Below are 17,149 nucleotides of genomic sequence, written 5' to 3'. Positions count from 1 at the left end.
ATTTATGTGATAACTAATCAGAACATAATTAGCTACTACCCTCTTGGAAGAAAAGAAAATAGATCCCTAAATCTCACACCATAAACCAAAAGCAAGTTCCGAATGGATTAAAGATCGAAAAGCTCCCGGAGGGCAACAATTTACACAACCTCTCTTCAGTAACATAGATATACAAAAGTAAACAGGTAAGCGTGGGAGGGAGGAAAAAAAAGAGAGAGGGAAACAAACCATGAGAGACACTTAAGGTCAGAGAACAAACTGAGGGCTGAGGGAGAGAGGTGAGTGGGGGAAGGGCTAGATGGGCGATGGGCACTAAGGAGGGCACTTGTTGGGATGAGCACTGGGTGTTGTAAGTGATGAACCACTGAACTACTCCTGAAACCAACACTGTACTGTGTGTTAACTAACTAGAATTTAAATAGAAATTTGAAGGAAAAAAAAAAAGTAAAGCCTAAGAATGTGGAAAATTAGTAAATCTAGGTGAGAACATACAGGGGTTCAATGTACTATTTCATTTTTTAGGGTTTTAAATTTATGAAAAGCTGTGGAAAAACAACTTGTGGAAAAGATTACACTATTGAAATCATTTGAGTATTTATTTTGAAATCTTCTAATTGCCACTGTGTTAAATGATTTAACCATATACGAGGAAATGCAATACATCCTCAATTCTCTTCCTTCATCACTATGCATAATTAGTCTGTCATCAACAACACTCAGAGAAAGCAAAGAGAGGTCATGGTCAAAAGCAAACACAAAAAATGGAAAATGTAACAGCATCCTTCTGATATTTGTCACTCAGTGAGGGAAATTTTGTGCAATACTGCATGTCTCTGTGTGGCAAGTAGCAATCTTCAGTACTGCTGTGCAATAACAGAGGTTACACCTGGGTAACATAATTATTTCACAACTCCTCTGGAATTCCTTATTAATAAAAACACGTACATAATATTTAACCAAATAAAAAATAAAGTCTAAAATAGTTTTCTCAACTTAGAGCCACAGCCCTTAAGTTCAAAACACCTCCCCTCAAAAAATTCCTTTTTTCAAATCAGTCTTGCTTCATATAAAAGTCATCCCCCAAAGAAATCACCCAAAAAGTCATTTCCATACTATTTAATAATTAAAATAAAAAAACAGAATACTCTCAGAAGGAAAAGTTTGCACTAACTCTCTACTGCAATGAAAATATAACACAGAGATTATTGTTACAAAAGGCTTTTTTACCCAAATGGCTAACCTACCAATAAGCTCAGATTTAAACAAATACATCTGGGATTCTTTAAAATACATCTGTAAACTCTATAAGTTATTTTTCATATTTTTAATCTATTGTGGCTATTTTTTCTTAACTAAACTCAATAGTGACAAAATGTTTATATATTTTTATTTTTTAGCAATTAAGTGGGATAATAATCACAACCGTCTATGTGCTACTATGCCACTCTGTCAGAGTAACACTGTATACAGTGATTGTGAACAAAGAATCCTACCCCTTCTCCAACTTAAAAAAACAGAATCACTGGTCTCCATTACATTCTTTTTCATTCTCTCTTAGTTTCTGAGAATGCAAGAATTAGTAAAACCAAACCACCTCTGTGTAAGTCTCACAGATTACAGACATTAAACCATATCACTGCTGCCCACAATTGTCCTGCTTCAATACCTCACTCCCAACTCTTTGAAAGTCATGACCAAGTCTTACTACCCCCACCTAGAGTACAAAAGACTGAAATCACTATAGACAGAAAATCACAAGACTCCTATTAATAATTCTGCCTAGCCACTTAATAGTTAAGTGATTCAAGAGCTGGACAGAATAAGCAAAAAGAAATAACCTCAAGATACCTCAATTCTATCACAGTTGATATTAAATGGGAAAGATATATAAAAGCTATCAGAACATTTATCAAATTAATTACATAAATAAAACGAAACGAAATCTAGTCAAGAGACACAGAAGTGGGCAAAATACGCAGGAAAAACATATGACTAACAACTCTTATGTCTGTAAATATAAAATCACAATTATTAAGAACTACACCTCTCCAAAAACAAACCTTTATTACTTATACAGTACCTGTAACACACAGCGAAATGAGCATATGCAGCTACAATCCAGTTGTGATGGCCAGCCACAATTAGCACCTTTCGTGGATCCACAGGAAACCCTGTTGATTTTAGAAAAAGAAGTGGTTAATGTTCTAAAGCCGGGGTGCGTATACTATGGCCCATGGGCTGATTCCAGTCTTCTACCTGTTTTGATTAATAAAGTTTGGCTGAAACACAGCCAAGCACATTTATTTACATATTGCCCTTGGCTGTTTTCAATGCTGCAATGGCAGAGTCAAACAGTTCTGACAGAGCCTAAAATGTTTACTGTTTCTTTAATATAAAAAGTTTGTCGGGGCACCTGTTTCTTTAACATAAAAAGTTTGTCGGGGCACCACTCAGTAGGTTGGGCGTCCGACTTGAGCTCAGGTCATGATCTCACTGCTCGTGGGTTCGAGCCCCACGTCGGGCTCTGTGCTGACAGCTCAGAGCCTGGAGCCTGCTTCAGATTCTGTTTCTACCCCTCTCTCTGCCCCTCCCATGCTCGTGCTCTGTCTCTCTCTGTCTCTCAATAATGAAGAAATGTTTTAAAAAAAGGTTTGTCAACTCCTAAAGATTTAGAGCAGACAGATGATCACAAACTTTTTAAATAAATTATATGTCAAATGAGATATAAAAATATAAATGATATATTTACATTAAAAAGACAGGTAAGGCAAAGATCACATCTTTTTTTTTAATTTTTTTTTTTTTAATTTTTTTTTTTCAACGTTTATTTTATTTTTGGGACAGAGAGAGACAGAGCATGAACGGGGGAGGGGCAGAGAGAGAGGGAGACACAGAATCGGAAACAGGCTCCAGGCTCTGAGCCATCAGCCCAGAGCCCGACGCGGGGCTCGAACGCATGGACCGCGAGATCGTGACCTGGCTGAAGTCGGAGGCTTAACCGACTGCGCCACCCAGGCGCCCCAAAGATCACATCTTTAAAAAATAATTACTCAGTATCACTCAGAACTAAAACCATTTGCATTTTTTTTTTTCTATCTACTTCTGTAATCTTTGTTTACCTAGCCTAACAGTCTCTTCTCCAGTTCCAGAGAGAGCAGGCTGGGTACCATTTCCCCGAGCTTCACTTTCTGTGGAATTTAATCCATTCCTAGAACCAGCAGAGGATCTAGTTGTGTTGTTTATTTTACGACTAGGAATACCTATAAAAAGAAATAATAAGGTACATTTATTTCTAAATTCACCTACCAAAAATTCATAATTTCACACTGTAACAAAGAAACATACAAATGTGAATTTCATCATAGCTAAAACATGCCTTCCAATATAGCAATTTATTACAAATAATTTAATTACTGTGAAAAACAACAAAATGAAAATGAAATAAATTCTTTCAACAGATTTCTATTTATCAATCACGTTATATTCCATTTTAGCTAACTCTAGCTTACTGAAATCAATCATTAATTCAGTTGTCACCAGTGTTCACATTTGCTGTCTGTTTACAGTGTTTCCAGTTGCTTTGTGTTCGGTACAAGGCACTCACGGAAACTGCTTTACAGCTCAACTGCCCCTTTTACTAAATGTCTTTTATTTGGCAGAAGAGTCGGTTTTGGAATGAAATCTTGCTCAGAAGCCCAGCTTAACAAAGGTAAAGGCAAAAGTCTCCTAACTGACCGAGGTGGGGCAGGGATGACAGGCGCCTCACGGCCTCTCTCTCGTACACTGGCCTATGCCTGCAGAGCTCCCGGGGTTCAACAGAAAGGACACTGACAGCCGGTGCTCTAACACGGGCTGGCAGGCTACGGGCCACGGCTGTTTACATCAATAAAGTTGTACTGGTTGCATCCGTTCATGTCTGCAGAGCATACGGCAGGGCTGAGTACTTGCCATCCAGATCTTCTAGCCCACAAGCCTGTCTGGCTTTTTACAGAAAAGAAAAAGTTTGGCACATCCCCACTCTAACATACAGTAGGACTTCTGTTAAAATTAAAGTTCTCAGCATTCCTAGTATATTTATACACGAGAAACTCAATAATCAAGAAAACAGATTTTCCTCTCTACATGCCTGTATTTGCCAAACGATGAAAAAACAAATTTTCTTAAAGACTAGCTAAACGAAGCAGAAGTACCTGGTGGAGGCAAGTAACCATGAAAAAGGACACTGCCGCAAGATGAGCGTTCCAGTTCTTCGCAGAGGAGAAGCCTTCTTACTAAAAACATTTCAAAGCAAACTTGTCAAGAGTACATGCAAACAGAAAAATAGTACTCCATTTTTATTTTCTCTAGTTAAAGAGGATAAGGAAAGAAAAGGAAAATGTTTAAGTTAAATCAGTTGACAACATCTTTTCACTATGAAAAACCACAAAAAGTAAGCACACTGAACCAGGTCATCAAAAAACAGGACCTGGTATAAAACATATTTCATTAGACAAGTTTACTACATGAAAAGTCAAATCATAAAAACAAAATTATTAGGACAACACATACCTAATGGAGTGATTCCATAAAATTCTGCTTCATGCCTGAGAACATTAATACTTACTCCCCTACAAAAAAAAAAAACAAAACACCAAACAAATGGTATAAATCCTCCAACACTGGCAACTTGGATTATCTGAAGCAGAGGGGAAAAAGTACTACATTCTTAAAGTGAACAAAGTCATAAGGCTTTAAAACTTACTCTTCTCCTAATATCTTTAGTCATTTTAAAAGCTCTAAATAAAAACAAAACAAAACAAAACAAACAAACAAAAAACAAAACACATGCCAACGAAAACATTTTTTTACTTAAAAACCATTCCCGGGGCGCCTGGGTGGCACAGTCGGTTAAGCGTCTGACTTCAGCCAGGTCACGATCTCGCGGTCTCTGAGTTCGAGCCCCGCGTCAGGCTCTGGGCTGATGGCTCAGAGCCTGGAGCCTGTTTCCGATTCTGTGTCTCCCTCTCTCTCTGCCCCTCCCCCGTTCATGCTCTGTCTCTCTCTGTCCCAAAAATAAATAAACGTTGAAAAAAAAATTAAAAAAAAAAAAAAAAAAAAAAAAAACCATTCCCGTGTAGATGAATTGGGTAACTGAGAAATTAGGGCTTCAGAGGATTAATACAAATAAATTATCAAGAAATACCTAAGGCAAATAAGAGTAAGAATCATTCTTGTATGACATTTATTGCTTTTAAATTTTTATCATAATTATTTCTATATATATTTTAACCTCCCCAATTATACTATAAAGATCCCTACTCCAGGCGCCTGGGTGGCTCAGCGTCCAACTTTGGCTCAGGTCACGATCTCATGGTTTGAGTTTGAGCCCCATGTCTGGCTCTGTGCTGACAGCTCAGAGCCAGGAGCCTGCTTAGGATTCTATGTTTCCCTCTCTCTCTCTGCTCTTCCCCCGCTCTCCCTCTATCTCTCTCTCTCTCCAAAATAAATAACATTAATAAAAAACTTTCTTAAGATCCCTACAAGCGCATGATCCATCCATTTTCATATACCTTGCATAATGACTATATATAATAATTATGTAATAAATATTTGTTGAACAAAGAAATTCAGATAAATGACTTTTCTCATCAGAAACCAAAAATAAAAATATAAAGAAAAAGGAGGGGGGAAGACTAGCCTTAAAAAGGGCTAAGCTTACTAGAAGATGTTATAGGACCATTAAATAATATGAAAATAAAAAGTAAAAAGAACAGAAGATTAAGAGCTTACAATACTAATGATTCATTTTGACTTGCAGTTATAACTTGTCCTTACTTTAAAAATATTGCCTGGGAAGAAATAAGAGCAGCATCACTAAAAATTAAAAGGATAATAAAGGAATACTGTCAACAATTCTTTTCCCACAAATTTGATAACCAAGATGAAATGGACCAATTCTTTGAAAAGTATCATTTGCTGAAACTCACATAAGAAAAAAAGAGACAATCCGTATAGGCCTATACCTACTAAAGGAATTGAATCAAAACAGAAAGCAACAGACCCAGAAAGATTCACTAGTGAATTCTACCAAACATTTAAGTTAAGAAATCATACCAATTCTCTATAATCTCTTTCAGAAGTTAGAAATAGGAATATTTCCTAACTCATTTTATAAGGCCAGTATTACCCTAATACCAAAACTAAGACACTATAAGAAGAGTACAGACCAGTATCTCTCATGAACATTGGTGCAAAAATTCTCAATAATGCCATAAGGCAAGAACTGTAATAAAGGCACACAGAGAACATACAACTGTTATTCACAGATGACATGGTTATCTATGTAGAAAATCCAAAAGTACAGACAAAAAACTCCTAGAACTAATAAACGATTATAGTAAGGTTGCAGGATACAAGGTTAGTATATAAAAGTCAATTGCTATGTACTAATAATGAATAGTGGAATTTAAAATTAAAAACATAATACCATTTACATTAGTACCACCAAAAACAATTATTTAGGTATAAATCTAACAAAAAATATGTTAAGATCTATATGAAGCAAACTACATAACTCTAATGAGCAAAATCAAAGAACTAAGTAAATGGAATGATATTCCATGCTCATGGATTAGAAAATTCAGTTTTGTTAACATGTCAGTTCTTTACAACTTCATCTGAAATTCAATTAAATCCTAATCAAAATTCTAGCAAGTTATTTTATGGATATTGACAAACTGATTCTAGAGTTTATATGGAGAGTGAAAAGACCCAGAATGGTCAACACAATATTGAGGGAGAATAAAATTGGAGGACTGCCAGTACTCAACCATGACATTTACCATAAAGCTATAGTAATCAAAACAGTGTGATACGGGTGAAAGAAAAGACAATCTGAAGAGCCTACCTACGGTATTATTCCAAGCATAAGACATTCTGGAAAAGGCAAAATTATGGAGATAATGAAAAGATCAATGGTTGCAGGGGGGCGGGGGGGGGGGGGATCAACAGTCAGAGCACAAAAGATTAAGTTAGTGAAAATATTTTCTATGATATTAAAATGATGGACACATGTCATTATACATTTGTCTAAACCCACAGAATACACAAGACCTAGAGTTAACTATAATGTAAACTATGAACTTTGCGTGCTTATGATGTGTCAATGGAGGTTCACCCTTGGCATGAAAAAAAAAAAAAGTACCATTCTGGAAAGTGATGTTGATAATGGAGTAGGCTATGCATGTGTAGGAACAGGAGGTATATGAGAGATCTCTGTATCTTCCTCTTGATTTTGTTGGAAACCTAAAACCGCTCCAAAAAAGGTCTTTTAAACAATTCCTTGTGTTTAATAAACACGTACAACTGCAATGTTAAATTGCTTTTGTTTGCCAAATTGGTTGTGACTGGTTTAACACAAAAACAGTTAAACCTTTCTTTCAAAACCATCTGTGTTAACAGCACCATAGTGCTAATTACAAGGTGGCTCAGGTCACAACAGTTCTTGAACCCAGTCTCCTGGGGAGGACAAAAAAACAAATATGGTAATTATAGCAGTGTGATAAGGGCAACAGAAGAATTTATGGAAGGTAGAAAATTAGAATACAGTATTTTTTAAATTCCTTCCCATCTTCTTTTGAAAGATACTACTACTTAGAGAATTTTAATTTGATAGGCCTCTTTAAATGAAGTAACATAGCAATTTATAAGAAGCGCAATCAATAAATACAGATATTTAATTCTTACTAATTCTGCCTTTCCTGGGTTATCTAGCTGTGAACTAGTCACAAGAAATCGACCACAAGTAAATTTAGGCTTCTTTCATCAAATTCTATGAGTCAAGATAATTTTATTCAAGTAGTTAGTAACTTATTTGCCACCTCCACGGACCAAAAAAAAAACAAAAAGCTCCAACAAACTCTTTTATTGATTCAGTAAATATCTACTGAAAAGCTACAAAGTGACTATATGCAGTCTTTTTTGTTTTATATGCACTGTTTTAACACTGGAAAAATCACAGGAAACAAGAGACCAAAAGATTTTTGTCATCTTTAAGGAGTTCATATTCCAGTAAATATAAGCCAAAACTTACATAATATTATAAAGAAGCAGGTCAAATAAACAACTAGAATTTTTAAAATATTTTTTAGATTTTATTTTTAAGTAATCTCTATACCCAACATGGGGCTTGAACTCACAACCCTGAGATCAAGAGGCACATACTTCACCAACTGAGCCAGCCAGGCACCTCTAAACAATTGGAATTTTAAAAGCTGTGTCTAAAAAAGTATAAAGAGATCTTCAGTGAAAGTTCACTAGGAATATAGGGAATAAAAGAATAATAAAGGCAAATTAGACTGTAAATTCTTAGTAGGAATCCAGATGTTGGCAAAGTTAAAGTAACAGTTTAAACGGTCATTCATTTATCTACAATCTATAAAACTCACGTATTGGACATGACGCATAAAACTCATGTACCAAACACAATGCTAGATCCTGGGACTATATAGGACAGTGCTTACCCTGTTGGAATTTAAAGTCAAACGGAAGATAGACTACTAAAAAAGGAAAATGTGTAAGAAATGTTGTGGTAATGGCAGGACAGGAAACTGGGAAGACCTATACTGACTGGACATACCAGACATTATTGAAGAAGTCAGGACCAAGACCAAGACCACAAAGGGGCGCCTGGATGGCTCAGTCAGTTAAGCGTCCCGCTTTGGCGCAGGTCATGATCTCACGGTCCGGGAGTTCAATCCCTGCATCAGGTTCTATGCTGACAGCTCAGAGCCTGGAACCTGCTTTGGATTCTGTGTCTTCCTCTGCCCCTCCCCTACTCGTTCTCTGTCTCTCTCTCTTTCAAAACTAAATAAATAGTAAAAAATAAAAAAAAATTAAAAAAGACCAACACCACAAAGAGGTGAAACTGTTGCAACAAGAGAAATTAAGCAGGGGCAAGATCGTAGAGAGCCTTATGAAACAATAAACTCCCAAATCCCTAGCCATTAATCCAAGAACATATTAAATAAGAGTTTTAAGTAGAGTAGCAACCAGATGACATTTATATTTTTAGAAGATAAGTTTGGCTACGGTGTGGAAAACTAATCGGAAGGATGTAAGAATGCAGGCAGGAAACTGAATGGGAAGCTACTGGAGTGGTCTAAAGGAAGAGACGATAGATACGATGGTGGCCTCTACCTGTGAGTTTAATTCTGGGGAAACTTTCAAGCAAAAATAATTTGGGGATGGGGGCGGGGGAGAACTTTTTTGTTCCACAGAATATTCCAAAAACACAGACCTATCAGTAAGAATTTACTTTAAAAAGATACATTTCTTACCTTAAATCTAGTTCTTTTGTCCGAAGAAAATTTAAAATGGGTGCAAATGCTGCTGGATCTCGATCAATAAATATCTGTGAATGAAGAATTGTTTTATTTTCAAATTATAAATTCAACTAATTAATCTGTAGCACTAAGGGGACAAACACTAAATTATTTAAATACCGTATTTACTTGATCCCATTCTTAGATTTTAATGTTTCTAAAGTTAGAATGCAGTTTTAAATGTGTGCATTTAAGGTAGTATTGTCTCTTCACCCAAAAACCTATTATTAGATTGATAATATTTTAAATGTAGGAATACTGGCATCTATTTATTGATATTTTTGGTAAAAGTGAAATACTTTTTATCTGAAATATTGTAGAAATCAGTAAATACTTCAAAACCATTATACATAAATAATACCTTCTTATGTTATCATTAATTACTGGTGACAATGATTGTAACTTATATAATTTGTGATTCATATGTGAATTAATGAAACAACAATGTACTTTAATAAAACACACAGGGTAATCAAGAAAAATAAATACTGCACATTACTATAAAAACTGGAAATGAATACTATTCTCATAGCATTTTTACATTCCATTATCTCAGTTTCCTCAAAAGCCAGGGGTGGGGGATGATGACAAAACACATTTCTTAAATAACAAATACTGTACCAGATACAGGGAAAAAAAACAATGCTTTAGAAAATATGAAATACGTAATTGATAACTTTCTACAGGAATGTATACCAACACTTTGGATACAAATTTTAAATCAATTATAAAAGTTCTAACCATAAAAATGAACACCTTTTAAAGCTTGCATCATTCAATTAGACAGAAAAATGATAGCTAGCAGTAAACCTCTTTATACTATGATTGATTATGTTTTTACAATAAATGAGGTTGTTCTAGCTACATAAGCTCTTGCTTTTGTTTTTATCAGGACCAGTGAGAAGTTGGAGAAACACAACAGATTGGTGCAGATGTTGTTACTACTGATGTCTATAATCTCACATGGACGTACGTGCTTTTGCTGCCTAATTTCATCTGCAAATCCCATCACAGCAAATAAGTACGTCTGGTCACTTTATTGCCTCCAAACAGAAAGCTATTTTAGCTTTTGTGAGTACTAGCCATTTCCTTTACATACCGTTGTGCACATTATAACTGTTTTTTAAATGTATAAACTAGTATTTCTGTACTGCACCCTGATAGTTCTTTCCTTCCCTCATTTTGCCATTGCTGTACAGGTTCCTAAGGTTTTTCTCCAAGATAAAAAAATTGTAGGACTTAATTAATTTGCAATATCTTACCATTCTAATTCAATATCAAAATGCTTTAGTATTCATATTCATCTAATTATTGCTAAAGTTTTAATTACCTATTAAAAGTATTTCCTCTCCTGACAATGTAAGCTTGTATCATCCAACCTCTCTAATCATAAATACTTAAATTGCTATATGCAGTATTCCAATTTGAGGTCTATTAATTACAGAAACACTATATGTAACAAGAAATGAAACACTTTTTAAGTACATATACATCACTTTCATTTAGTGGTTATTAAAATATTAGCTTTTCTGTCTTCTTAGAGTCACTATATAATATGGAACAATCATTAGCATTAATATTATTAATTATATTAATAATAAACATTTCAAGTTAGAAATATATATCAGCATATTATACTCACAGCACCAGTTTCATCTCGCAGTGTTGAAATTCGTCCACTCAGCAAACTAGAAGAGTCATGATCAATAAGCAGTTAGTTCCTAAAATCTGAGTATGAATAGAATGCCCTCATTTTTTATCAAATGTCCAAGACCAATACAAATGAATCATCGTATCTTCAAAATAAAACAAAAATTTTAAATCTATTTTAAAAGTGAAGATTTTTACCCAAAAAATGAAAACATTAATTTAACCGGAAAAATAAAATTGTTTATTACTTTAATAATCAAGTTTCTAAAAAAAATGGTACTAAAGAATTATATAAAATACCTGGAAAAAAAAGAATCTGGAATCCACATAAGGGTTTGTCTTGAGGTACTAAATCTGCAATTAAAAATATTCTGGTATTATAAATGAGGACATGATTTGAAATCTCAGTTAGTTAACCTGCTTTCATATAATAATTTACAAGTTGCTGCACAGCTATAGCTACATCAATTATGTACATTTATTATTTTAAAATCGTGCCAGTTTCAATTCAGAGCTAAGATTATTCAAAGAGAGCGCAACAAAAATCACAGAATTTTTTTTATTTTTTATTTTAGAAAGAGAGTGTATACAACCGGGGGGGGGGGGGGGGGGGCAAAAGGAGAGGGGGAGGGAGGGAGAATCCCAAGCAGGCTCCATGCTCAGCAGGGAGTCCGATGCAGGGATCACCCTGGGATCCTGACTTGGTGACCTGAGCCAAAATCAAGAGTGAGACGCTCAACCGATTGAGTCACCCAGGTGCTCCCAAAATCAAATAACTAATTCGCTAACATATAATGCTTCTTAAAATACCACTTTCCAGCATGCCATCTGCTGAAGAATCAACAAGGCCATCACAACAAGTCCAAAATTCTCAACATTTACAATTACCTTCAAGTCCCATTCCATCTCTCCAACACAAGTGTATTCCCATCTAATAAAATAGTACTTCAATACCCCTGGACAATTCATGCTTACTCTCTCATTGGGTATCTACTCTACCTATATATATTTTTTTTACTTTCTGTTGCCATCACCATGCGTCCTCACACAGAAGACAGCCAAACAGACTTCTGCTTTTCTCCACATTCCTTGTCTAGCATTATGACTGTTTTAAAGCAGTCCCTGTGCCCATTAATCAGATTAAGAAAGGTTCCAGGGAGTTCATTCAAGAAACCACGGCAAATTTTGCAAGTGTGTATCTTAGCAAAAGCTTAAGAAAACATGAGGAGCAGATTACAGCTAGTCAAAGGAAACTGACTTGGCCAAATAAATAAAAGCAAATTCAGTAAATGGCAAACTGAAGGATACAAGGACCCACTGCCCCCCCACACACACACAAAATCACTATGTTCTTGAGGCTATCAAATTAACTCCAAATAATGATCACTTATAACTTGTGATCCTTCATGCTCACTCATTATTCAGCAGACTGCCAGAGAACTCAAATTTTGTGTCAATTAGAAAATTACACAGGTCTGCTTAAAGTTGCATTAGCAATTTCAATTAAAATCAGCAGTTTGGGGTAGGGTTAGTAATCTGAAATTTATGGGCAAAAGGATTAGATCCTCTCCCCCACCAATTTTCCACTTTTCAAACAAGAGGAAGACAAATGGGGGGCGGGAACCCCACAGAACATAAAAACTAGGTTTCAAGTATGACATCATAAAAATGACATTTGCAATTACATGCGGTGCCTGGGTGGCTCAGTCAGTTTCGTGTACAACTCTTGGGCTTCACCTCAGTCATGATCTCACTGTTTGTAGATCTAGCTCTACACTGGGCTCTGCACTGACAGCTTGGAGTCCGTTTGGGATTCTCTCGCTCCCTCTCTCTCTGCTCCTCCCCTGTTCGTGCAGGTGTGCATGTACTCTCTCCCAAAAATAAACTTTAAAGAAAAAATAAATTAGCTAAACTTGAAAGAAAAAAATAAATAAAGTTACATGTGACAAGCATAATTTTCTGCAATATATATGAAAGGCTTATCTAATGGTTTTTAGCTCCTATCCACAGTGTGCCAAGAAAAGGGCCATGTCCAATCTGGTCTCAACAGAAATGTTACTGAAGATATTAGCATAATATCTACACTTACAGTTCTTGCTCTTTGCCTCCCTCTAAATTAACTTGGAAGCAATCTAATTAAAATTACTTATCCTTCGATGTTACTATGCCACCAACCCCTACATTTCCCATTTTTACTTCAAATTCCTTTATCAAACCTGTAAGGCTGGTACTATTATCATCACTTTACATTTTAGGAAAACTAAGCACTAAAAAATAATTTGCCCTAGGCTGCTGAGTAGTTACAGGGAAAGCCTGGGAACTGGAATCTGTATCTGCATGATTCCAAAGTCCTTTGTTCATAAGTTCCCCACTAGCAGATCCCAGACCTCTCTTGTGAGGCCTCAAATTGTACTCATTCATAACAGAATTAATCACAAATTGAGTCATATTAGGTTTCTTTCACTTCTTTAGGTTTTTTTTTGGGGGGGGGGTTGGTAAATAATGTTAATTCTAAGTGAACCCTTATCTTCTCTACTTCCTGAATTACCCACACAGTGTTAAATAAATCATAAAAATTGCTCATTTCTATAATTCCTTTGAATATGTCCAATTTCATATCTTTCCTCTCTTCGGGGGGTGGAAAGGACCTCACCTATATAACATATGCTTCTCTGCTCACAGTATACCCTCCTTTTGAGTTTTACTCTATCACCTTGGAGCCTACCTCCATTCTTGCCACAGGTAGTTCTCCCAGGGGCAATTCCTCAACTTTATTGAGAATCAAATCAGGATTTTTTTTTCTTCACAATGGCTAAGGTGACTGTGTTAATCTATTTTGTACAAGATACAGATGACTTCTGGATCCCTTCTAGCTCTAAACTGCTGCAAGAGTCTATGATTCAAAGTAACTCAAGAAAATAGCCTCAGAACACTTGAAGTTGGATGTCCTATTTTCTATAGGCCATGTCATTACTTATTTTATAAACCATGTTATCCTAGCAAATCTATAAAGTTTATGCTGTTTTTTTTTTAATTCTCATTCCTATCTAACAACTTTCGTATGTCTTCTAAACTGTTCGATCCAATAATATATTTATCTTATTTTTGTATTCTTTGCTAATATCATCACTTAGAAAAACTTACACCCTGATAAAATCAAGTTTCATAAACAGTGAAACAAAATAAAGTGTTTCAGCTCCAAGATGGCTGCCTTTTATGATTAAAAAATTTAAACTCAATTCTATAGTCATTACCAAGAGTTCACTCATTATTAAACCATCCACTTTCAGCATGCAGTAAATAACACTACATTTAATTTTTATCGTAATAGTAATATCGTAATACTTTAGAATGCCTGAAAAGAAACATCATCCACAATCTATAGCAATTAGGAACCAGTGCAGGTATTTTCAATGACTATAGTGCTATTCCTCAGCATTAACACACACTGCAGGTCGACTCTAGAGGAGGTATTCCTTTGCATCCATACGTTATCAAACCCGCAAAATTTCCATGTGATTTTAAGGGAAAAAATCCATTTCTTACATTAGGACACATGCCTTCTCCAGAAGACCAGTATCTATACAGCGCAATAATCTACCTCACACTGTTGAACGGTTTTGCATGGGGGGAGGGGGCGACAGGCAAAGAATGAAGAATTACTGCTTCTTGTGTTGAATAGTACACTTAGAATTAGGATTAAAGTACGATACATTTTTATCCGTATGGTTCACAATGTCGTTTTGTATTTTTAAAAATATTAGTTACGTCCGGGATGTTGAAATCCTTTCATGTTCTCGAGCACTCTATCGTTCATCTCCTACCAAGCTTAAAACTCAACCACTCCTTCCTTCAAACAGAGCTGGCAAAGTCCCATTTTTGAGAAGAGTGACTCATAAGCCATACCGAATCCACAAATGATTTTCCCCCAAGAAAGCTTAACAGAAGTCACAGACAGGGAGTGGAAGGCAAGAGAGAGGATAAAGAGCTTTCAGTCTGTCTACTCTGAGTAGACAGTGCCAATATCCAAAGCTTCTCAGAACCAACTGTTAAAATTGCGGTTCCTGGACCCACTGCCCTGCAGGTTGAACAGATCCTTCAAAGCTATACACCCAGAAACTCTGAAAATAAATAACAACGTACGGCAACTCTACTGTACTCCATCCACCGAAATCCTTCGAGACTGCAAACACTCCTTAATTAGAAGGGGAAAAGAGCGCAGTACTCTTTCTTGCCCACGCCCACCGACACCTTGTTGACCGAAAAGGGAAGCAGGTTCATCTGCAAAAGCCAAACCACAAGGCCAGGCTTCTACAAAATAAATTCCTCAAATCCACTCTAAGGTTAGGTAAGGAAGGCTTTTTAATGTTCCACTTGGCCTGGTAGTTTAGAAAGGGGGAGGGACAAAGGTTGGCATTCTAGGAAGGCAGCCACGGGCACATGGGCCCGGCTTGCTCTAATTCCAAGAGGCCCTCCTGCCTCTCCGTCCCCGGAGCAGAGACTTCAACTCGAGAGCCGCCGACGTTCTTCCCGCCGGGAGGGCCCCGCGTCACCCACCGGGCTCGGCTCCCACATTCGCCCAAGTCCCCGCCAACCTTGGCCTCGCCGTCCGCCTGCAGGCCGTCCGCCGCATGCCCGCTCCGAGGCCCTTCTCCGCGGACTCACCTGGTCCCCCCGACGTTCAGCTGCACGATCTCGCCACTGCCAGCCGCCGCCGCGGCGAAGCTGCCACAGTGCCCTCCCGCCATCTCCGGAGGCTCCGGGCGCGCACGCCGCCCGCCGTCCCCGGCCGGGGCCGTCGAGCCCGCGGAGGGAGCCCGAGGAGGCGGCGGAGGCGGCGGCGGCGGCGGCGGCGGGGGCGGCGGCGGGGGCGGCGGCTGCGGCAGGGCCAGCAGGGCGGCGGCGGCCGGAGGACGGGAGGTGCCCGGAGCGTCCCCCACCTTCCCGGCGGCCGGGCCGAGCTCTCTCGCGGCCGCCTCTTCCCCTCCGCTCCCGCGGCGCGGGAGGGCGGCCCGGCCTCCACCTCTCGCGGCCTCCAGGCCGCAGGGCCGGCCCCGGCCTCTCCTAGTGCTCGGCTCCCGCCGCCACCGCTGCCGCCACCGCCAAGGCGGCCGCTGCAGCCGCAACCTGCCTGGGAGAAGGGGTCGCTGCTGGGGACAAACTACCGCAGCGCTCACCGCTTCGCCCGCCGCTGCGGGGGAGGGGGGGAGGAGGAGGAGGAAGGAAGGGCGGGGGAGGAGCTTCCCAACCCAGCGGGGCTGGCACTGAGGGAGTTAAGGGAATGTGCTCCTGGGCCGCCGCCCAGAGGCGCGGGTTTCCAGGTCTTTCCAACCGCCCCCCACCCCCCGCGCGATCCCAGCCCGTTCCGTTTTACATTTAAGGTTTTCCAGTAGTCAGATTCCCCACATTGGGGGCAAGCAAGTCTGGGCAGACTGTCCTAAGCAACTTTATTGTCTCCCTTCACGCCGATTTGGGAGGTGAAGGGGAAATTTCCTGGAGGTAGTAGTTGCTGCCTAAATGTAAAAAATACAAATACAGTGAAAATTTGGGGATTTTGTAACTTTTTAAAATAGCGTTTATCTCAGCAAATTCATTACTGTATTACCCTCTTCAGTCTCAACCCTAGTCCCCCAAGCAGTTTTGTTGTTTTGTTAAACCGGGAAGGAAACAAAAGGACAAAAACAACCCCTAGCATGTGTAGGGCAATGTGTTTCTGGAATACAGTAAGCATTCAGTGTTAGACACACACAAATACACACTTTAAGAATTGTTTACTTTAAATATATATTGGAATCTGAAAACTTAGCCGCTACTAAAGTGTATGTGTATGCATGTATATAATTATATATACACATAATTTTTAATTTTTTTTAAAATTTCAGAACGAGCATGGAGGCAGAGAGAGAAAGAATCCCAAGCAGGCTCCACACTCAGTGCTGAGCTGATGGGGTCTCCATCCCACCACACCTACCCCAATCCTGACCCAGCTGAAATCAAAAGTCCCACACTTAATTGACTAAGCCACCCAGGAGCCCCCTAAAGTATATTTTTAAAATCATAACACTATAATACCTGATGTTAGCTAACATGTTTCAGAGTTCATTATTAGTCTGTGGTACTAAACTCTGTTAAAAAGA

General features: G+C 38.2%; 1 protein-coding gene across 4 annotated transcripts in view; it reads right to left on the bottom strand.

The window, feature by feature from the left end:
- KCTD3 (potassium channel tetramerization domain containing 3) overlaps positions 1–16,202 on the bottom strand; it is a 54,748-nt gene extending 38,546 nt beyond the window's left edge. For 2 of the 4 annotated variants that reach the window (XM_047840609.1, XM_047840610.1), the window contains exons 1-8: positions 15,678–16,202; positions 11,313–11,366; positions 11,005–11,050; positions 9,318–9,391; positions 4,549–4,607; positions 4,191–4,271; positions 3,120–3,260; positions 2,081–2,171 (exon numbers count right to left, since the gene is read on the bottom strand). In XM_047840609.1, coding sequence (XP_047696565.1) covers positions 2,081–2,171; positions 3,120–3,260; positions 4,191–4,271; positions 4,549–4,607; positions 9,318–9,391; positions 11,005–11,050; positions 11,313–11,366; positions 15,678–15,760 — 629 coding nt within the window. In that variant the 5' untranslated portion in view covers positions 15,761–16,202. Of the gene's footprint in view, positions 1–2,080; positions 2,172–3,119; positions 3,261–4,190; positions 4,344–4,548; positions 4,610–9,317; positions 9,392–11,004; positions 11,051–11,312; positions 11,367–15,677 lie in introns of those variants that run through there. The other 2 variants (XM_047840612.1, XM_047840611.1) reach the window with 2 other exon arrangements.
- Positions 16,203–17,149: the final 947 nt, after the last annotated feature.

This window comes from Prionailurus viverrinus, chromosome F1, assembly GCF_022837055.1.
Source record: "Prionailurus viverrinus isolate Anna chromosome F1, UM_Priviv_1.0, whole genome shotgun sequence".
NCBI classification, from domain to species: domain Eukaryota; kingdom Metazoa; phylum Chordata; class Mammalia; order Carnivora; family Felidae; genus Prionailurus; species Prionailurus viverrinus.
This window is presented reverse-complemented; position numbering and strand designations above follow the sequence as displayed.